This window comes from Condylura cristata, unplaced genomic scaffold, assembly GCF_000260355.1.
Source record: "Condylura cristata isolate star-nosed mole 26May11 unplaced genomic scaffold, ConCri1.0 scaffold00028, whole genome shotgun sequence".
NCBI lineage: Eukaryota > Metazoa > Chordata > Mammalia > Eulipotyphla > Talpidae > Condylura > Condylura cristata.
The window spans coordinates 25,135,834-25,158,861 of record NW_004567129.1 but is presented as its reverse complement, the minus strand read 5'-3'; the positions used below and the strand labels follow the sequence as shown (position 1 = coordinate 25,158,861).

The following is a 23,028-nucleotide window of genomic DNA, read 5'->3' as shown; positions in this document are numbered from 1 at the left end:
CCAGCCCCACCACCACCACACTGCGATTGTGACAGCCTGACTGCATCGTGCAGGAGCTCAGATGGGGGCAGGTCGCCTCCCCATAGCAGCTAGGAGGCCGTGGCCAGGTCAGCCCCCTGCCCTGTCCTAGCGGAAATGCCCCTGGTTTGTGGGTTCGGCTCCTGAGCCAAGACAAACACCCACTGAGACTACATGGCTGCTTCCTGCGACCTTCCAGGCAAGAGCAAATAAAGACGGACAGTGCATATACATGAGGCGATAGAGCTCGGGCTGAGGAAGCAGGCCTTGGCCCAGGCCCGGGTCAGAGAAGGAAGGTCCCGCGGCACTCAGCAGGGACTGGGCTCTCTCAGAGAGGCCACCTAGGGTGGCAAGACAGGCGGCAGCAGCTGGGGGAATGCCACCCACACCAGTGTGGGGCTGCTGGCTGGGTGAGGCCCAAGTCCTCCATGGCGGGTGCCCACCCGTGCTGAGCGGCCTGTTTCCATGGGCACCAGGCTGTGTGCCCATGGGCCTCTTGCCCTCTTGAAGGCATGAGGGGCTGTGGTTGGGAAGCAGCCCGGTGGGCCTGATGGGGCGGCCCAGAGATGGGAGTCCAAGCCGGCCACAGCTGAAGGCGTCCTGCAGCAGCATGGCCTTCCCGTGACCCGTCCCACAGCCACCCCGGGTCACCGAGGCCAGCTGCAAGCAAGCACACAGCCTTGGGTCTCACTTCCAGCACATCTCACCTGCCATCCCAGCCTCCCACACATCTAGGGCAACAGCCCCCATCCTGAGCTCCTAACCACTGAGACCCCCACGTAGGTGTACAGGCGGTGAACCACGCAGTTCCCGGGCCCCACGAGGGGGGTGCCCTGCTCCCTGACCTTGCCCCTCCTCCACGACAGCCTCCGTCAGTGCCCCGTGTCAGCATCCCGGCCACGTGAAGTCCGAAGAGGCTGCAGGGTGTGAAGTGCCCCCGCCGCAGAGTGGTCCTGGTGGCAGAAGGGGGCACTCGGAGCCTGGCCTGGGAGGTGTGGGTTTGCCACGAGTCTCCCGTGGAGCGCAGTCAGGGTGCCTGTGCGGGCTTTGCTTCCCCCTGGCTCCCCTCAGACCTCTCCTTAGAGACGCACACAACCCGGGTCTGGCAGGCAGACGTGAGGGAGCTGCTCATCGCTGGCCCCGGCATCCTCTGGCTCGAGCAGGGCAGGGAGGCTGTCTTGGATGAGTGCCCTCGGCTCCTCCTCTGGCCTGAAAGACCCTCCAGTTGGCTGTAGGGCCAGGAGTGCCTCCTTCACTCCCTTGAGGCTGCTGCCAACGGGGGTGGGGACAGCAGAGACCTGCTATCCAAGGGCCTGCCCTGAGCCTTCCCCCCGTACCCCCAGGGCCTGGCACGCACATCACCTCCGGGTCCTCCGAGAGCCATTGTCTTGAGTGAAGTGAGCTCTTTGTCTGGAAGTGGCCATGAGGATGCAGCTCCTAGGGCCTCTGCTGCTCCACTCAGGGCTCCAGAGCTGTCACACCCTGGGCAGGAGCCTCAAGGCCGTGATGGATGTTATTAAGGCTCCACAGTCCCGCCTGGCTCCTGACCCGTTGGGGGAAGCTGTGGCCTGAGGGGACCAGGTGGGCACAGACTGCCAGTGACCTGGGGCTGCTCTGAGCCCGAGACTCTGTTCCTTGAGTCCATTTTCATGTGGAAGATGGGAGAACACAAACCCAGAGACTCCCCTTCCTGCCCTGGAGTCCGAGCATGAAGGAGGGGGCAGGGCACACCCAAATCCTGGGCTCAGGAGGTTGCAGCAGGAACTGCAAGAAAGCCATATGAGAGACTGGGGTGCCCACACAGGCCATGTTTGCCAGGGGCAGAGCAGGGCACAGCACACCCCACCCTTTCAGGACTCGAACAGAGGCCAGGTTGTGGGTACATGTGGTGTGCTCAGGGAGCACAGGAAGGGGCAGTCAGGAAGGGCTTCCTGGAGGAAGCCTCAAAACAGGCGCACAGAGACTAGCGTGAGTGGGAAGGTGCAGCAGGCGGGCGGCAGAGGGAGAGGCAGTTCTCATGGCCACTGACACGGCTCTGCCAGTGGGTGAGGGGCCGGGATGGGGAGGGGGGCCGGGCTGAGGAACTGGGGGTTCTGTCTTCAGGGCGGGGACGACCTCTACTGACCACTTTCTGGAGAGGTGTCTGGACCTTCTATACCGGGGGAGGGGTATGGGCAGCCTGACAAGGGGGCTGGGGAGGGGCGCTGGGCTGGGGTGCAGCAGAGGTGGGGGCCACAACGGGCCCAGGTTCAGAGACAAGAATTGGTGCTTATTGAGGGTGGGAGAAAGGGAAGGGCTGATGACTCCCAGTCCCAGCAGCGTGACCCCCAGTGCGGCCTCCTGGGCCTCAACAGGTTTGGGGGTCCGCCAACACCTTTAGGCTGGACTATGGGTTCCAAGGTGCCTGCGGACTGTGAGGAGGAGGGGCCGGCTGGGAGTCAGGGCAAGGCCTGGCCCACTGTGGCCTGGGCCTCAGCCGGCAGGGAGGCCCAGGTTGTGCCCACCCCAGCAGCCTCGCTGAAGGACAGTAACCTTCACACACTTCAGGGGCCCCTGCCCGGGCCACGGGTGTCGTAACCACCATCCGGGCCAGACGCGGAGGCCAAGTTGCTGGAGGTTTAATCACTGTCACAACGCTAACCACACACAGGCAGAAACTCCCCCTCCTCGCCAAGAGAGCTGTGTGCAAGGCCTTCCCCGAGGGTGTGCAGGCGAGCAAGACTAGAGGCGCCGCAGGGACTGCCTGGGCCCGCACGTCCGGCCCCCACGAGGGGCCACGAGGACAGGAGAGGAGCCGAGCTGCCAGCACAGAGCATGATTTATACCTGATTCCCACCCTCTGCCGAGGCCGCCGAGACCGCAGCCCCACTGTGGAAGCTAGCCAGGCCTGAAGTCAGGCTGTGCTTCCTGGGGCTCCCCTTTGGCACCCAGAAAAGGCCCCTGTCCAAGAGATGGAGTTGAGCTCGGCTTGGGGCATCAGTTACTACCCTTGAGGCCTCCCTCAGCCCCGGCAGCCAGGACTTGTGGGGGGCGGGGGAGGGGCCCTTCCGGGCCCAGAGCCTGGGTGTGGGGCAGACACTAGGAGAAGGCAAGTTGTGCTTCAGCCAGGGCCCGTGCCTGAGGGGCTGGGGGGGCTTCACTCTTCTGGTAGAAGACAATAGTCAGTCTGTCTGAACAGACTGAACAGTCGGGCTGAACAGGTGAGCGGTGCAAGGAGAGAAGTAATGGCGAGGGGGGGAGAATAATCAGGGCGGGTCCCTCCACGGAGACCCCACTTTTACGCTGAGATACCGTGGCTAGGATTTGTAGGCCAGGCAGGGTCTGCAGAGGGTGTGATGCAGAAAGACCTCAGTGAGCTTCTGAGGCAGGTGCCCTGGCCCTGGGAGGGTAAGGTGGGGTGGGTGTGTCTCCCAGGAGAGCACTAGGTTCAAGCCATCTTGCCAGGGCCTAGGCCGGCTGGCCCTTGAAAGGAGTGAGGGAGCTGACCTGGGTCTCGGTGAAGGCTAGCAGCAGGCTGGGCTCCAGCACCCAGGTGTTCGTTTCAGGATGCCACACAGGAGAGAAAGTTTTTGGGGGGTGGATGGGGTGCTGCCCACACGGCAGTGGTTATAGCCACACTCCAAACCCCAGACCACCACCCCTTGCCCCCCACCCCCATCAGCACCTCACTGCAGCAAGGGTAGAGCGACTGTCCAGCTGTGTCTGCGGACAAGTGTGGGTACTCTCCCTGTACTGTGGGCACAGACTGGGCTGCCCTGGGATCTTGCCAGGGTGCAGCTCCAGTCCCCTGCTTAAAGCCTAGATCTGGGGGTGTAGGGGTAAGATCAGGTCTGGGCCTCCAAGTCCTTGGCCAGGAAGCTCCCCCACCCCACCTCCCCGGACCATGTCGCCCAGCCATGCCAGTGCAGCGGCAAGTGAGGTCCATCCTGTCAGGGGCGCAGGGGGTGCAAAGGGCAGAGAAGCCCTTAGGAACTGGGGCTGCCCGCCATGTGCGGCGAGCTGCAGGGACTGGACCGGCCACCCCTGTTTGGAGGGAGCACTGCACAGGGATGGGGCCCCCTCCTGTCCGTGGAGTCTTAGGCCACCAGGCTTGGTCGGCGTGCAGCCTCGGAGTGAGGCCGGGAGCTTCCCTGCCCTCAGCCCTTGACTGGTGCTTAGGCTGAGCTCCCACGTGAAGATGGAGCCCCTTGAGGGGCAAGGGTGAAGGTGGGTGTCCACAGAACCCTGCAGCCAAGGCTCTTTAAGGGCAGCTCTGTGAGAGTCCTATGCTGCAGTCCCCCAGGAACTCCCAGGGGCTGGGCAGGGCTGGGCCTAAGACTTGCAGGGCCTGCACACCCCGAAACTCGGCCTAGGGAGGCTCTCCATGGTGACCTTTGCCCCAGAAACATGGTGGAAAGATGAGTTTGATTAGCAGCCTGGACCTTGGACCTCTAAGCCACGGAGACCCCTGCCAGTGAACTGAGGCTGTGCCAGCTGCAACTTCACCCCAGAAACCTTTGCTCCCCACAGCAGCTCCAGGGGTGACTCAGCCCCCACCCGAGCCTCAGGCTTTCCCCTGGCCCCACAGCTTGAGGCAACATTTGGCCCTGAGCCCAGGGCTCAATGAGACCGCCCTTTGTCTGCTGTTGGGGACATAAACTTTTTCCCTCCTGGTACCCAGGGCTCTTGCTGGGCTCCCCTGGCCCCAAAAGCCCACACTGGCCAGGAGAACACAGCATGAGTCCGGACCCTACAGGGAGGGGGAGTTTTCAGGAGCCTGCCCCTAAGGGCACAGTGGGGAGAGAGGAAGACCCTGAAGGCCAGCGCTATGGCTAGGAAGCCCTGCATGGGGGCTACGCTGGCCATGTCACCGTTGTCCCTGACCTCAGCCCCTCCACCCCCAGGCAGTGTGACAGCTTCTTGCCACCCTGCCCTGTCCTGGGAGCCCTGACCAGCTGCCTGGTCCCCATAGCTCACTGTAGCCTCTCTGAACCACAGGTGTCTGGTGGCCTGACATGCACCGCCTGGCTGATCGTGTCCACCTAGAGGAGCTGACCCGCATCGGCGTTCTGACCGGCAGTGTGGACGCCATGGTCCAGGCCCACCTGGGAGCTGTGTTCATGCCTCACGGACTTGGCCACTTCCTGGGCATCGACGTGCACGATGTGGGAGGCTATCCCGAGGTGGGTGTGGCCACTTCACCCCGTGGCCTACCAGGGTGGGGTGGGACTGGGGGCGTGGTGTGGTAGGGCAGGCCAGATGAGAAGAGAGAGTCCCAGCAAGCCCACTGCCCCATTTCCCCCTTCATCCCCCGGTCGGCCCTGAAGGCCCCTCCCTGACCTACGTTGCCCACTTGCCCATGGCAAGCGGGGTGTTTCTGATGGTCACCCCACAGGACCTGGTATAGGCTTGCTGTACCAGTGCTGGGCTGTAGCGCCTGCCGGTGGGTGGATGGTTAGTGTGTGGTTCGTGGGTCCCCGCAGGGCTCTGGGGGCTTGGCCGGCGACGGGGCTGGCGCTGTACCATCATGCCTGACTGCATTCAGGCCAGGTGGTGAGGCCACCAGCTGATGGCTCTGTCCCTCTAGGTGCCCAGTCCCCCTCATCAGGCTGGCTCCAGACCCTCTCCTCCAAGCCCTAGCCAGCCTACCCGGGGGCCCCTGCTCCGGGCACTCTCTGCTTCCTTGGCACGGGAGGGAGGCTTGTGTGGGTGTCTTCAGACTAGGCTCCCCACCCCTTATGGGCGGATCCTGGAAAGGACCACCCAGTGGGTGCTGGCGGCCTTGGGAGGCGCTGCCAGGCAGGTGGCTGCAGCCTCTCTGCGCCCGGTGGGTGGGGGTGAGCCCGGCCCCACCGCCTGGCCCGCTGCCCACTTGCAGGGGGCTGATTGTGCAATCGGTGCACGCCCTGGGGCCCACCAGCCAGTTAGCCAAGACTAGGTTTGGCCTGTTGGCTGCGGGGTATTTTGAAAGCACTAAGAACGATTTTTGGGGGGAAAAAATTGCTCAAGAGGAGCATTATTATTCAATTATTTTTTCCTCAAGTGTAAACAGTTAAATTTGGAGGAACAAAATCAGTTTTAATTTCCTAATTTCTATCCATCACATTGTGTGCAGGAAGCCAAGAGCAGGGCCTTCCAGACATTGTTAACTGAGTTTCATTATTCATTAGTCGCCAGAGCACTTTTTTTCCACCAGAGAAAATTGGCAGCAAACTGTTTTCATCTTTTCCAGTAAGCAGCCCTTTGTGCTCACAGAGTCTATTCTTCTGACAGTTCAAATTGTGGAAAAAATATGGCTTTTCCTATAAAACTCATTTGTTTTTATTTCAGGCCTACAGACACATCTGAGTCTCCTCTGTGCTGAGCCCAATAAAAGTTGAGGCCCCATCAAGTCCCTGCCCAGAGAGAGGCGGGTGTTAATGGCGCCCCCTACTCCACCAAGTCCAAGTTCCTGGGCCAGGGAGACGGGGAACTTTGACCCCAGCCCCTCCCCAGCTTCAGAGTCTGCTGTCCACTGGGGGTGAGGGGCCCTGTGCTGGCCTTTCTTCATGGGACCCCGGCAGGCTCCTGAAAGCAAATGCTGTGAAGGGTAATGGCCAGTATGCTGGGCAGGCCCCCTGTGAGATTCCCCTCCACCCCCCCTACCCCTAATTTGAGTGATGGTACTCAAATTGAGTGAAATGTTGGGGCACAGTGGGGAAGGCTGTGACCATGGTTCTCTGAGGGTGGGGACATGGGACACACATAGCAACGGGTGTGCACAGCCGCCCCGGCCTATCTCTGCGCCTCCCCTGTGCACCCCCATGGAATAGCTTGGCAGGGGCCCACAGTGACTGAGCAAGGACAGGAGAGCGTGTGGCCTTGTCAGACCTCTGCCTCCGCCAGGCACTGGCCTTGACAGCCTTGGAGTGGAGAGGAAACCGGCAACTAGGGGGTGGCATGAGGGTCACTGATAGGGAGGGGTGCCAAGGGGCAGACTCCTGGCTCTGACAAGCAGCTTCTAGGCAGGAGACAGGCCGCTGCCCTGCCCCACAAGCACCTCTCATCTGAGTGTGGGCACTGTCAATCCACACCCCACACTCCGTGTCCCCCAGTTTCCCAGAGAAAAGTGTCCGTGGACACCAGCCAGGCATCTGTGCCTTAAGCACGACCTAGCGAGGTCAGTGTTTAGTGTCCCCCCTCCCCCATCACCTCCGTCCTTGCCTGGCTCACACCAGGCCGGGGCGGCTGTGCACACCCGTTGCTATGTGTGTCCCATGTCCCCACCCTCAGAGAACCATGGTCACAGCCTTCCCCACTGTGCCAGCCTTGGGGCTGAGCCAGCCTGGTTCTGGTTACCTTACATGAACCACTAATTGAAGTCTGATGTTCTTGGCTCCCAAACAGTCAGAAACGACAGCTCCATCCCCAGCAGCTGGGCTTCCAGGACAGCCGTGAGGAGGGCAGGGCAGGGCCAGCTCAGAGCCTGACCAGAAAGCTCCATCACAGGCATTGGCTTCGGGCAGGAGGGTGCTTTGGGGCCTGGGCGAGGCAAGGATGCTTCTGCAGGTGCCCAACACACCCCACCACCTGCCCTTGGAGCCAGCCACCCCTGTGGGCAGAACCTTGTGAGTGGACAGGCCAGGTTGGGTGTACACTGGCGTAAGGGTGCAAACAGGGGCTTCTGCCAGGAGCAGCTGCCAGTGGCACTCACTCCTGCAGGACTGGAGCCGTTCCCCAGGGCTCAGCTGGAGGGCTGAGAACTTCGTGGAACTGGCCGTGCGTGCATTTGGGGTACACGTGCATCTGTGCATGCCAGCTCCAGAGCTGATGCTGGCAGGCCCATCCTGATGACAGCACCTGTTCCTCCTCCTGGAGAGGCACGTGGGGAACCCGGGACTCGGCCTGGGAGCAGGAAAGCCACATGGGAAACCGGGGACTTGGCCCCGGCTCTCTGGGCCTGGTTTCCACTTGAGCTGCCTGGAAGAAAAAATACAGGACGGGAGGCTTCACACCCTCCTAAAGAGCTTTTTTGGCTTCTACCTTTCCCTTAGCAGGGAGAGGGTCTGGGTGAAGGTACCCAAGCACCCAGCCAGGCCCAGGGGCAGCTTGCCCTGGTGTGTGCACGTGGAGGTCCACAGGACTCCTGTAGCCCAACCTGAGGGTGAGGGGAATCACTCGGAACCCGGGGTGGGAGGGATGCAGAGTAGAGGGTCTGACTGAAACTACACGTGGCTCAGGGTGACAGGACGAGCCTCATGGAAACCCCCATGGTCATGAAATTGCTGCTGCAGCTCCAGTGAGACCCCAGGGGGCTGGAGGCAGCCCTTGTACATGGAACTCGCTGGTGCCTCCCTCATGCCCATTTCTTTCCTGCTGTGACCGCAGCCCCGGGCCGGAGCTGGCACCTCCTCGGTCCCCCACCAGCCCGAGCTGTCAACAGGTCCTCCTCACCTTCCCCTCCCCAGGGTGTGAACCGCATCGATGAGCCCGGCCTGAGGAGCCTGCGCACCGCCCGGCATCTGGAGGCGGGCATGGTACTCACTGTGGAGCCGGGCATCTACTTCATCGACCACCTCCTGGACGAGGCCCTGGCCGACCCAGCCCGCGCCTGCTTCTTTAACCGTGACGTCCTGCAGCGCTTCCGAGGTTTTGGTGGGGTAAGTGCCCATGAGGCCACATCCTCAGTCCCAGAACAGCCCTCCCCCCCAGCCCCAGCCCTGCTGCGTGTCACCCTTTTGTCCCAGGGCAGGAGCCTTATGGGAAGAGGGACAGTCTTTACTTCCACATCTGGAAGGGCCTGGCCTGTCACGACAAGCGCCTTGCTCCTTCAGAAGAGACATAGGTTCTACCCACTCCTGTCCACTCCGGGGCTCCTGGCCACCTGGCAAGATGGGGGGCAAAGACAAGTCGAAGGCCTCCGGGGAGGAGCCAGCCTCTCAGCAGTTGCCAGTGGCCTGGAATCGATCCCTTTTCCACTGGGGAGGAGAGAATTGACCATGCCTCAGAAAGGGGTCCTCCCTCTCAGTGGCGGTCAGCTTGGAGCTGTAGGCCTGGTTCTCTCACCCAGCTAATGAGGTCAGCTCAAAGGTAACATGTGTCCACTGGTGTGACCCAGGTGCGTATCGAGGAAGACGTCGCAGTGACCAACACTGGCATGGAGCTTCTGACCTGCGTGCCACGCACAGTGGAAGAAATTGAAGCATGCATGGCCGGCCGTGACAAGGCCTTTACCCCTTTCTCTGGCCCAAAGTAAAGCCCACCGGGAATGCCCAGCAGGCCTGGGGACCCAGCCTTGCTACCGCTCTCTACCACAGGCGGCCTGCTGATTGGCGCTCAGGCGGCAAGAGACGGTGCTGAGAAATCACAAGTTAGCCTTGACCACTGCTCAAACCAAATCACACTTTCCTGGGGGAGCAACTCTGGCATGCCCCCGCTACACCCTAGCAGGTCCCACCCTTCATGTCTTACTCCTAGCTTAATTGACAGTGGCTTTTAAAATGTGAATTGAAAATAATCCTCTTCTTTGGTAGCAACTAAAATGTTACCTGGCTAGTATTTGTATTCTTTTGCTCAGGAAGTACATTCTAGAAATTTTCTTTCAAAAATCAAACACACAGAATGGAATTTGCAATTAAAGATTTCTTATCAAGTGCTCTTTTGTGTGAGCTCCATCTTTGTTATCCCTGGTCGGATGACACTAACCCTGCAGATCTCGGCACTCGGCAGGGCGAGGCAAGAAGCCTTTCTGATGGAGCAAGGGCCTCACAGTGGGATGTCTGCAGGACTGTGTAGCCCGTCAAGGCAAGGTGCTGTTATTTAGAACCCAGGCCTTGCAGATTCCTCGTCCTCAGCTCCCCTCTCACAAAGGACGTGCTGGCCGCGCCTGCCTCTGCTGGAGAGACACTGCCACCTAAGCACAAGTCAGTCTTCTCACTTCTCGTTCCTTCTAGAGCTGCCCAGACAGTGTCCTCTCTGCCTACCCAAACTGCACTCCGGACTGCTGTCCAGTCCTCCCACGTCCCGCAGTGAGGCACCTACCCTGGAGCCAGTTTCTAGAATTCTATGCACCTTTGCAGATCCAGTGCCCTCTTCCAGCAGCTTCTGAGGCAAGGCGGAGGGCAAGCCCTGCAGCCAAAACACAGTAATGCAGGACAGAGGAAGGAAATTAAGTCAGCAAAGTCAAATGAGCCACTGCACAAGGAGACTGTTTCTCGTCAGTGTGCAGCAGGAAGCAACATGACGCTTCTGCAGTCCGTGCTGTGGTCTGGGAGACCAAGCGCAGGCAAGAGGAGATCACGGCTCTGTGAGGGCAGGGTGGGAAAATGACGCAGGTTCAAGGCATTTAGGAGATCAACCTGAAAGGTGGAAAGGCCTCTGGCTGTAAGAGCTGCCTCAGTGACAGGGGCATGTGGACTGTCCCGCCATTCCCTTCTCTTCCAAGCCCACGTCTACAACCCCAAATCCTGCAGGCACCTCTTGTAACTCCCAGGCCTACAGCTCTGAGGAGTGGGGATGTTGCAGTTAGAAAATATTCAGGGGTGGGTGTTCTCCTTTGTGCATCTGTAAAATGCATATGACCTCTTCAATACAAGCAAGCGAGCAGGTCTAAAAGTGCTTTTATTTAAACTAAAGCTGGCACCTGCACAAAGGAATCATCTCTAAAACTCCCCCAAGACAAGTGAATAGACTAATTTACAGCTAATGCATAAAAATGAAACGGGACAGAATTACTAATCACAATTTTCATTAAAGTGTAGTAGCTAGAGATTTAGTTCCCAAGATGTGAAAATAACTGTTACAGGGCACCCCAATGTGAACTGGGCTGCCTGTCTGTGGGGCCTCACCCACACACTTAAAGTACAGTTGTACTGCAGGCATGCACAAAAGGGTCAATAATGGGTTTATTTACAAAGGGGAAAGGAAAAGGAGCAACCCAGGGAAAGAGAGAGAGATACAAGGTAACTAGAACATCCTACCAGCTCCCCGACTTGGAATTCCAGTAACACAATGACAGCTCATCAAGAGCCAGGTGACCAGCCACCAGCCACAGAGAGCCTCACGGTCCAGAAAGAGCATGTCTCACACGGCTCCCTTGTCTATCCCCCAAAGTCCCAGGATGCCTGCTTAGCTTTGCCCATGGGTCCTCGCAGTTCTCGAGGTATTGCTGGGAGCTGTAGTTTACTGGAGTAGGGGTGGAGTCCACAAAGCTCTGCAGAGTTCCTCCAGCACATCCTTTCCCCTTAACAACTGGACCAAAGAAAGTATCTAAATGGCATATCTACTACACACTGTTCGGAGAGAGGCCTTATCTGAAATTCCTGCCCACCTGTGACTAGAAACCACACCGAGATGAGCTGTCCAAGTGACAAAGCCAGTTACTGCTTGCTTTATTGCATACATTTTGAGAGGAAACCAAGTGACAAAAAAAAATATTAAAGATGCACATTATGACCAGAGAAAACTATGTCTTACCCACTAAGGGAAATCCAGACTTGGACAAAATCACCCCAATTCCCCCCTCCCCCCCGGTACTGGAGGCAGCATGACGCCAACTCGCTCTTTAGAGCCGGAGCCATTCAACTTTGAACTACGATCTGACTTGAAGAACCCACATGAAGAAACTCACAATGAAATACAGCCATTATTCCAAAGGGTTTTTTTTTTTTTATTTCAAATTCATTGAAAGAAATAAAATTATATTTAAAAAAATAGAATAATCTCACAAACTGAGGAAAGCCAGGAACAAAAGGACAAGTACTTTTTCCTGAGAGGCAGACCTAATAGCTGTAGAAAATTTTCTCTTTCCTAGATTTTGTCAAACAAAATGTTTCCTGTTTCTAAGGCATCAAAAAGCACTCTGAGTGATAATGGGGCTGTATGAAGTTCAAGCCCTGCAATGGGGAGTAAGAATCATCAAAAGCTGCTACAATTGTCTTTCTTTTAATAGCATGTTAAGTCATACCTACGTCTACTTTTTTTAAACTTGAGAATTTCACATGAACTGAATTCCAAACATCTGGTCACAGTTTATTAAAATCTTACTGCTTCTTAGAAAGGCTGTCCCAAGTCTCTGTGCTCCCATCCCAGGACAAAGTGCTGGGCAGCAGGGGCCGCTCTCGCCAGTGTAAGCCACAACCAGCCAGAAAGGCCCTGTCCTGGGAGACGAGACGCAACTACAAATTTATCCTCAAGTCTAATTCCTAAATCACTGGACCTGCCACTAACGCAGATCAAGTCCTAATGGTTCACATGTAACATCAGAACAAAAGTTACACAAGTCAATTTACAATTCCCAAAGCTCTAAATTTACCCATTCCCCAATGCCGTTTCCCTTTATTTATATACTGAGAAATCTACCAAAACTAAAAACTTTTATCCCCAAACACTTCAGTATGATAATCAAAACAATGGTTAACCTTCTTGTTCTATGCATAAATCACTGCTTATGCCAAAGCTTTGAATAGGTAATAGGAAAACACAAATCATTGTTCCCAGAAGTTCCAATCTTATATTGATTTGAAATACTGAACTAAATACACACAGCCCTGATGATTTTTCTAAAGCTTCTTTTCCAAGATAGTTTAGTCAATTCTTACAATTTTACCCATAAATTCCATGGGGACATCAATTTCTGAAAGATGGTTTTTAATAAATAAGAGACTGAAATGTCTACAACCATGCACAAGTGCTTAAAGAATCAAGTCATGTCACTGCATCTCCAACTAGGTTAATTACAACATCAGCTATTAAAAATTCTGTGGATATATCCTAGTTAGTTATTCAAAAAAACTATCAACCTTTACAAGTGGGTCAATACTCCAACCAAAATAAACTGAATTGGGCCCGAACAGAACCCCCTAAGCTGTCTCCTGGCGCTACGGTAAAGCTCCCTGGAACAGCAACTCTCGGCATCAGCTCAGGGCTCTGTCCCACTCAGTGCACAAGGGGCCTTAGTGTCCGTGTGGAGCTGCAGGGCACGGCCACACCTCCAACCCAGGAGCGCACAGACAGCACTCTCCTACCCACCCAAGGGTGCCACGCTTGGCTTACATCCTGGTTACACTGTTCCAGGTCTTGTTATGAAACAGCATTGTGGCCAAAAATGATTATGCTCAATGAAATACCTGGTAACACACTTTTTAATCAGATGTGACTCAGACTTTTGTTACCAGCCCAGGCAGAAAAAAATACAAAAGCCTACAAATTTGAGCTAGAATTGTGCTTTTTAAAAAAGCAACAAGGACAACAGAATTAACATTGAAATAAACCATACTCTGGGGACGCCTGACTTTAGTGACTGCCATTTTTTAAGTCTCAACAAAAATGTCATTATCCTGAGTATTTTCTTTCTAAAATAATTTATGAGACATAAAAGCACACAAATGAATAACAGACGTACTGGACCAAAAGCCTGGAAGAACAACCCATTAACTAGAAAAAGAAATGCTACAAAAAATATATATATAAATGAATTTAAAGGAAATAAATTAAAGGTTAAAACCTTACACTTTCAAGTTTTCTTAGGCTATTATTTTGCGAGGTGGCATGGAGTTGACAATACATTTTTCTAATAATCAGTTGGTTGAGGCCAAAATACATGATTCTTTACTAGAAAATTTTGCCTGTAAAAGTCTCAGCCCCACTGCAGACACTGAACACAGGAGAAAGTACCTGTACTTTCTCTGCATCCTAATCAGCAGCTTTTGCGATCAAGCTGTGAAGACATTTTGTCCATCAACTTGGCTGCGAAAATAGTATCCAAGAAATGCTTACACTATAAGCAACTACAGAAACTAAAATTTGGCATACGTGTTTCTCTAAAGCCTGAGTCACTTGTGGGGTTCTCCCCACCCCTTACAAAACAAAATAATACCAATCCAGTAGCCTGAAGGTATCCCAAACACAGATTCTAACATACTTTACTTTTTCTTAGACCTATTTGCTTTTTCAGTGCTATTTATATTTTTAAAGTCAATGAAAATTCCCTTTCTCTACTTAATTTGGATTCTTAATTTAACCATCACTATTCAAAACCTTGTATTTGGGGAAAAATAGTATTAATTATGCTAAAAGTTTTTATGCTATACATAAAATCACTCCAAATTACAAAGCGATCAGTTTCCCTAGCCCTTAGGATTTTTAAGACATAAGAGACAACTCACCAATAGAGATAGCACAGATGTATTCAACTTTTCTTAATCCAATTAACCATCTCCATTAAAAATAAAAACTACTACATGACCCCATTCCTTTTGTCAACCTAAAAAAGAAGCATTTCTTGGAAAGTCAAGATTTATTAAGAACATCAAGGTCCAAGGTATTTTTGCCATTTATCTTAAAAATTTGGCTTTCTATCCCCACAAATATCCTACCATTTAAAACCAGATGTTTGAATTGTAAGAATAACATTTTTAGCTAATCAACTCTTCAGTGCTGATCCTAGAAAACAACCTTCAATGGATCTTTGAGTAATGGAACCAGACAGCGTTCAGCCATCGATGAGAGTGATTGTAGGTATCACACCTGTCAAGTTCAAGCCATGAGTTTGAAGTCTAGAGGAGTGAGGTCTACTGTCCTGCATTATCAGAATTTGTTGTCGTAGTTTCAGTGCTACTGGGTTGCACGTTGTCTGCAAGGTTATGTGCGTGCTCAAGAAACAAATCTTTCAGTACACTTAATTCCTTAGTCAGCAATTTAATTTTTGCTTCCAACCGTTCATTCTCTTCTTTGAGCTGATTGACTCTTTGCAGTGTATCCTGTGCTTTCTGCTTGCTTTTCAATCGGCTCTTTTTCACAGCCATGTTGTTCCTTTCTCTGCGCTGACGATATTCATCACTGTTTCGATCCATCGGTGAACTCTTTTTGCTCTGCTTGCTTGGAGGCACAGCTTTGCCACCTCCCCCCGGGCCAGCCGGTACCAGCTGAGGAACCTGCTGTAAGCCACTGGCATGAGCCTGAGTGTGAATAACACTTATTCCATTCACTCCCGGGGTGCTGTTCTGCTGCGCTATCTTGCTCATTTGGGCACTCTCCCTTTTGACACAGAATAGACAGAAACGAAGGTAAAGTGATCAATGGTTTCCACGCTAAACTGCCAAAAATCTTCTCATGGACCTAGTTAAAAAATAAAATGCATTAAAATATTTGAAATGACAAGATCAAATGAGATTAAACTTGCATGTACCTAACAGCAGGTTGACAATAATTATGCTTTAAAAAGTCTACATAACTGCCAACTCCTCCAGTGTTTCAAAAATCTAAATCATTTCTCTTAGAAAGATAAGTAAGTACACCAGCACCCTAAGGCCAGTTCAGCCCACCTGAATCCCTGCGGGGAATGCCCATCTGTGATCATTATCAAAAATGGAAGAGAAAACAAAAGAGAACCCCTAATTAAGTAGTACATGTGAACTAACAGCACTTGAGACGCTGCCAGGGAGAAACTTGAGATGTTTGGGTTAAACATGGAAAAGCCGAGTTCAAATGTGATATAGAAGAGACACCTATAATGCAAGGGGGATACTTTGGATACTTTTCAATTGTTGATTCCAGTCAACAGAATGCCAGAGAGGAGTGCCCAGGTTCTACTGCTGACAGAAATACTGTGCTGGGAGTGCTGTGTGTCCCCTATTCTGGTATGAAGAGAGTGAGTCATCCAGGACTGGATTTTTCTCCCAGAATATATCTTTATGGGATACTTTGAAATGGCAGTTTTTGGTTTTGTTTTTGCTCGACTTTATATTTTGTTAATGACTTCAAATGACAATGGTCTGCGGAGGCTACTTCCAGCATAGATTTAGAAGCTCTAGACCACCCACCATACTTCCACTATGTTTTTTCCTGACATAGTTAATAAACGCATCTAAAAAGTCAATCTGAAACCAGAAGGAAAGAATCAAAAGACCTAGTGATACATCCACCGCGGTGCCAGTCCCAGGACTCAGGCTAACCCAAGAGCTTGCAGCTGCAGGGCCTGCACCTCATGTAGTAGCAGAAGCGGAGGTGCCGCTGGAGCGCTGCCTGTAGAGATGAAGTCAGTTTCGGAAGCTAGTCATATCTGCTTTACTACGAACGCGACTAGGTTGCTATAGCTGCCTCACAGTGATAAAAAAACAAACCTACCCCACCATAAGGTCACTTTAAGATAAACTGGGCTGAGTGAAACTTGTCCACCAAGAAGCCACAATACACTTGGAAATTTACAAAGCAGTGTCATGAAGCATAAAACCATCCTGTTGTCTATTCACAAAACTGTTAAAATTACAATAGTGGAAAAACCTGAAATCATAATTATGACATGTCTCAAATGAGTACATCTCACAGTTCTTAAGCTTAGAGTAAATACCAGTCACGTCAACCAACAGCCAATGTATAAACACTTTATTGGTCTGCTTTTTGTAATCATTTTTAAAAAGTCTCTCTCTACACACACATCCCTGTTATTTTTGAGTGTTTTTAAAACTCGAAGCCATCCCAGAGCTAGTAGTGGGTCATGTGTTCTCACTCGAGCACTGAGACAGGACAAGAAGCTACCTTCCAACCATTATCCATCACTACTCTGAGTCTATCTTCAGTAAATAATTTATGTTGATTACTTTTTCCTCCAGTTAACTAGTTAATCAGTATTCATTTGAGTCACCATTACCACTCACAGTATTGTTATTTATATATTTGGTGTAAACTGAATAAACGTGTAATTTTTAGGACATAACACCTCTTCTGAGATTATCTTAACAATCATGATCACCTTCTTGTTTTAATTTTCCATATATCAAATGAATTTTAGTCTTCAAAGCTAATTTCTACATTCAACCCAGAGACAGTGATGGTCTTTAAGAAGTAAAGACCGACCGGGCCCTCCCTGGTGGCGCAGCGAGTTAAATAAAGCACTGCACTAAGAAGCTTAAGCCACTTCCGCATGAGTTCGATCCCCACTGCCCCAGAGGAGACCACATGGGGCCGCAGACCTCTCCTGACCCGCTCACTGTTCCCCTCAGCAGTGTACTTCGATCTGCCTGTTCTGCTCCCCACTCTGTCTCTGGTGAATCCTCTCACCCTCTGCATCTCTGGCCTGTACCCCAGTTCTGTATGAATAAATAAATAAATCTTTAAATAAAAAAAAATTAAAAAATAAAAAGAAGTACAGACCAAGTCCATTCTTGTCTTGTTTCTGGCTTCCACTGTCACTTTGGACATACACCCCTCCCCCCTGTGAGCCCCAATTTCCTCATGTGCAAACAAGAGGTGGAGAACGGTAAGATGCCTCTGACTTTCACAATATACCATAAACTTCAGTCACTAAAAACTCTTCTTATAAGCTCCAAATTCTGTGATGTTCATGCCTGAGGTCTGCACAGAAGACACAGCAATAGGGAAGGGCTCTTTTACTTCAGTCTGACTCATCTTGCCAAGGTACTAGGCTGAACATAGTAGGCGAGGTTTTGAAAGTGAGTCTTTTTCTTTACTTGGCTTGAAAAACAAAGAGTAAGCATTATACTGCCAAACATGTAAGAAAGGGACACTTGGAGATAATAAAAAGAACTCCAAGGGGCTTAATAAAATTCTCAGCCAAACAAGCCAGGAATATAGTTCTTACAGTGAACAGACTGATTAAAGAAAACGAACGAAGTAAAGGGAATCAAACAGCTAAGTGGTTTTTAAAAAACGTGAAGATCAATTTTGGTTATCCAGTGAGCAAAGCAGCTCTCTTCAAAAGTACACATTTTACAATTTTTACTCCTGCTCTAGCTTTTCCCACAAACATTTACTGAGCACCTACAATGTACAAAAAGAAAAAAAAAAAGTTTACTTCAAATCTGGATAGTCAAGCCTAAATGAAAGTCTAGCTCCCATGTGAACAAATGTTATTCCAAAGCTCAGTCTCAGGAAGCAGGGAGGAGCTCAGTTTCCTTGCATGTGAATCATCCAAGCAGAAATCAGTAAAAAACTGAGGAGCAACAATTCTCAGACAGTGGCACCTGGACCAGCAGCATTATCATTTGGGAGCTTGACAGAAATACTCAGTCTCGGGCTGCTCCAGACCTAGAAATCAGGAGCTCCATGAACAGGGCTGAGCACTCCTGTTGTGGATGACACTGGAGTCTGACAGCCACTACTGCAGACTAGCAAAGGATCTAAGAAAGATGACTGGTTGAATGGGTGACTTTCTTAAGTCAAGGAATGGTCATTCAAATCAGTAACACTAAAAACTCAGTGTTAGAATGAGCAAAACAAAATCAAAATTTCCTCCTTTTAGCTGGGAAAGTAAATCCTTCACTAATGTTCCCAGCCCTCTTGTCATTTCTTTACATAACTATAATCAGATATTCTCTCCAAAATAAATTTTTCATTCAATTTCCTCAGTGAAGGTCTCTATTCAAAAATATTCAGTTTCTCCTTTGCTCCAAATGTTTGGTCATTGGTATCTGACAATTACTCACACACCCTCCCCCACAAACAAAACCCCATTCCCACCACTGCTCTCCATCTCAATGCCACAGAAATTACCTCAGGCTGACATCATCTCTCAGGTTGCCACAAATCATCTCTCTGGGGCACTAGTCTCTGGTTAGTAGTGTTCCCTTTAACAGCTCTCAGAACGACAAAACATTCAAACCTGAGTGTCACACCCTCTTGCTGAAAATTCTGTGGCTTCAGCACATAGGATAAAATCACTCCAGTCCCTTCTCCTAACACTTTACACCTTGGCAATACTGACACCTTGACGCCACTGCCAGTCCCTGACTTCTCTCAGTGTTTCTGTCCAATTTGTTACCTCAGTTTCTCTTGTCAATTCTAGCTCTACAGTGTCTGTCTCCCTACAGACTTAGCTTGAGGCAGGCCTGTCTGTCTTTCCTTGGACAGCATCTAGTGCTGGGCTACTATATTGGCAGTGTACAAGAAATATTTGCTGAAAACAAATAGGTTGAGGGAGAACAATTATCTTTTTTTTTTTAATAACAGTTTATTTTACATTTTTACATTTTTTTTTTCCATTTCAGTTGTAGTCCCCACGGGTTTCCCATCACCAAGTCACCCGTGTGCCATCACATAATCCCGTGCAATTCCCTCCCCACCCCACCCCCAGTTTTTGATCCCATTCCCCACTCCACCCCCACAAAATGTCTCTGGTATATTGCTGGAGAACAATTATCTTTATAAATGTCTTACACAAAAATGAAATTCTCTAATATCAAAATCTCTTAAAACAACCACAATTAGCTCAGGAGTATAACTGAGATATATAGTCAAACTACCTAGTTCTTGGTCTTTGTTAAGGTGTGAAAGAAAATAAAAACATAGTTCCAATTGCTTTGTCCAGTCCAGTCTATAGAGTGAACATCAATCTTGCCTGCTATTTCCTTTAAGTTTGAAAGTCTGTTTTCTACTTAGCCCAGTTATATTTTCTAGTTAATAACCTCGAGTTCTTAGGCCCGTATTGCCAGGTTCTGACAACCTGTACTACAAATCAAGGTAAGCAGTCACTCTACAGATACCCACAGTGCCTTGCCACTGCTTGACTCATGACCAAAACAGGGATCTAAGAAGGAAGTTGTATCTCTAGGGCTCATGAGGGGTCACTTAAGTATGAGAAGAAAATATGTCATGTGCATGTCTTTTTTCAATGTCATCTTTTAATCTACCTTTAATGCCATTTCCAAAAAAATATGCCCATGTTGCTTAGAAATACACATCTATTAGGACTTCCAGCTTAAAATTTCTTCTTCACTGATATGGCTAGAAAGCCAGAAAGATAAGGAGACCATCAGAGCTACCTGTACAAGAACTCATGAAGCCCTCACACCCACCCAGTTATACACAATAAACCTGCAAATGTGAATGTGGCTACCTGCGTTTACCATTCCAGTGATCAGTGATGCAACCTCAGACCACAAAACCAAATCCTGCCCCATGAGGTCCTATTTGTCTTTACCAGGGACTCACCATGTGCCCTTTAAGTCCCTAAGGAGGTAAAGTGAAACCAACTCTTCAAGATCTGACAGCTCTTGTGGCAGTCATGATAGGTTCCTGAAAATTTAAAGGATATTCTGAGAAAATAAAATTGTGTTTCCACCTGTTTTCTTAGATAGGAATTAAAAATGAATCAGCCAAGTGTGCCACCTAACAGAAGCAGGAATCAAGCAACAGAAAAATTATCCACTTCATTAGCATCCTATAATTACTTGGCCTTGTTTACCTTTGTCCAGAAACAGAGAATCAACTCTTAAGAATGGCTTGTCCCAACTACTACCCAACTGGTAATAGCTGACCAAATTACAGTTTCTAAAGATGAAGACTTTTTAGTTGCAGAATTTCTTAGAATGCAAGCTTTCATGGCATTTTCAAAACTGTGTTGTAAATTAACACCCTGTCCGAATTGAAGGATAATCGATTCAAGTAAGAACTCAACTAAGTGGCGGCTTAGAGACAAAACTACAAATTTCTGTGTAACCCAAATCTGGGTGAAAACCTTTTTTTTTTTTTTGAAACAGGAGCATTTTCAGATACCGATTACGGCATAAACCTCGGACATAAAAGAAGCCAAACACTTAGACCTCCTAAAGAACTGCAAGGTATGAGCCTGGGTGGAAGAACCGACTATTCTTTCCGGCAAGCAGGCTTTTCCATCCTCCCCATCGACACACCTCTGCCAGCTAGTTCCTCAGTGTTCCCTCCAACCGCGCTAAGCAAACACTGCATTTCTCGCCCTCACCTTCTATTCCACTCCCTCATCTTCTATTCCACTGTGATCGCCCTTGTTCAACTGTGTACAGTAGGATATTCCAATCACAGATCCCTAAGAAAGCCTTGTTATTCCTATGAAGTCATGTATTTAGTATTCATACCACTCCATCGACACCGAGAAAGGAACAGAATTCTCGGCCACCCCATACTGAACGGCTTTGGAAGGGCAGAGAATATCAATATCCCAGGTGGCAATGACCATACGGTCCACCTTCTGCACTTCTGGGAACACCCTTCATCCCGAGGGGCCAATACGGGCCGGGCTCAAAGCAACCTCACGTTGAACACCCCGAGGCCCTGGTTCTGGAGGGGGCACACCTCGCCTTCCGGCCCGGCCCGGCCCAGCCAGACCCCGGGGGTCGGCGGGTGGCGCCAGGGCGCTGGGCGGGGGCCGGGGATGAGCTCAGCGGCCCCGCCGGGTGTTACGGCAGGTTGCATCAGACGCCGCGCTGGGCCTTCCCGGAGGCCGAGCTGGGTATCCACGGGCCGGGCCCGCGCCCACGCGAGCGGCGGGCTCCGCCGAGGCCTCCTACCCCGCCCGCCCATGGCCTCCTTACCTGCGCCTCCAGCCCGCCCGCCCCCAGGCGGCCTCCTCTCCGAGCGGCCCCGCGCGGCGCGGCCCGACCCGACCCAGGCCTCGCAGCCCGCGAGTCAGCTAGGAGGAGCGACGGTTACGAAACCGGCTGCCTCCGCCCGTTCCGCCGCCGCCTCCGCCACCGGCTTCCCCTCCTTGCCCGGGCCGCGCGCGCTGCCACCGCCCCCGTGACCAATAGGGACGCCAGCCTGCGGGCGACGCACCCGCCCCCCGCGACGGGCAGCATCGCCAGCCAATCGCCAGAGGCCTGGCTGCAGGAGGCGGGCACGTGGCGGAGGCGTGGCCCACGGCGAGGAGGGTCGGGGCGGGTGTGGCAGTCGCGGAACGCCCCTGACGGCGCTGCCGGTGGGTCCGGGGTGGTCCGCGAGGGGCGAGGGCCGCCAGCTGCAGGCGACCGGCGGAGCGAAGATTGCTGTGGAGTTTGCAGGCGTTGGGGAACCGTAGCCTGGTGCAGGCGACACCTGTTTTGGGGAAGCACCATTTCCTGAGTGATGTTTTGAGTTGCCGGGTCCCAGTTGGCTACCGCGTCCCGCCCCCCACCCCTCCACGGGCAGTTTCGGGAACTGGACCCCGACAGACGCCCACTGCCCCCCGACAGGCGCCTCGCGGATGCAGTCCTGGCTCTCACAGTAGTGAAGCACTAATGTGTCAAAGGAACTAAGAAAATTCTTCCCAGGTGGAGTTAGTGCTGATGGTACAGTGGTAAAATCGCGGACGGCTCGTGGTGACGTGAAGTAAGGGACATTTTCACGATCGATTACCACCACCCCCCAATAATAATAACGACAATCCGCTGTTATTTACTTAGGACAGTTCACCAGAGGATCTGAAAGCGTTTTAAAACCAGGAAGCTGAGCGCTGGGGTGGACGGCAGAGCCCGCCTGATAGATTGGATTGTTTCCTCTTTAGTAATTCTTATCATTGTCCAACAAATCGTCTTTGAAAGAGGAAACGTTTCTTCATCGCCCAGGCAATGGGACCAGCTCTCCATATAAGACTGTTTCGAGGAATCAGTAAAGAGATGCTAAAACATCTGCCAAAAAATATAGATAAAAATTGTTTCGAGATGGTGGAGGTGAGCGGAGCATGTGTGCAGATGGAAGAGCAAAAATGAGATCCCCAAAATGGGAAGAAAAAAAAAGTGGAAGAAAGAAGGCTGCAATGGAACATGAATAATAATAACTGTGGCTGCATCTTGGTAGAATGATTTAATACCAGGAAAACCAGTGGATTCTCTCCGTTTGGCCCTCACTTCTAAGTTGCAATTTCCGTGATGGAGATTTTAGAACTATTAAAGCATTTTAGACTATATTTGGTTGTTTACAAAGTCATAATTTTACCCTATTTTCTGATCGTTTGAAAAGTGTCTAAGGAAAATTGTGTAGCAATAGTGCTATATCCTCTGGTTAGCTAATGCCTGCATTGTTGCTGCAGCTTCCCCTGGTCTGTCTGAGCAGGCCTTCCACACTCAGGTCTAGTCCAGGCCAAGGAGCCAAAGGTATTTATTTCCTCTTCCACTGGTAGCTGGTGATTCTTCTATTCGGCTTACAGATATTTATTTGGTACCAACTTTGTGCTGAGTTATGAGCTAAGTGCTAGCAATTCAGCAACAAATGAGACCAACACAGCCCCTGCCCACTTGGAGTTTTGCACTTACATTCAGTTATAACATGATTTTTTAAAAAATAATATAATAGTTTGTTTTTACA

At 51.2% G+C, this 23,028-nt stretch overlaps 2 protein-coding genes across 2 annotated transcripts in view; one reads left to right on the top strand and one right to left on the bottom strand.

Moving 5' to 3' along the window:
* PEPD (peptidase D) overlaps positions 1–9,626 on the top strand; it is a 94,612-nt gene extending 84,986 nt beyond the window's left edge. The window contains exons 13-15 of the mRNA XM_004690539.2: positions 4,996–5,180; positions 8,445–8,636; positions 9,095–9,626. Of these exons, the coding sequence (XP_004690596.1) occupies positions 4,996–5,180; positions 8,445–8,636; positions 9,095–9,232 (515 nt within the window). The 3' untranslated portion in view covers positions 9,233–9,626. The remainder of the gene's footprint in view (positions 1–4,995; positions 5,181–8,444; positions 8,637–9,094) is intronic.
* A 4,603-nt stretch (positions 9,627–14,229) lies between these two features.
* Positions 14,230–21,432, bottom strand: CEBPG (CCAAT/enhancer binding protein (C/EBP), gamma). The gene is made up of 2 exons (XM_004690538.2): positions 21,282–21,432; positions 14,230–15,093 (listed from the first exon to the last, which is right to left on the bottom strand). Exon 2 carries the CDS (start codon positions 14,997–14,999, stop codon positions 14,547–14,549), a length of 453 nt encoding a protein of 150 aa, XP_004690595.1. The 5' UTR covers positions 15,000–15,093; positions 21,282–21,432; the 3' UTR covers positions 14,230–14,546.
* Between the last annotated feature and the right edge of the window lie 1,596 nt (positions 21,433–23,028).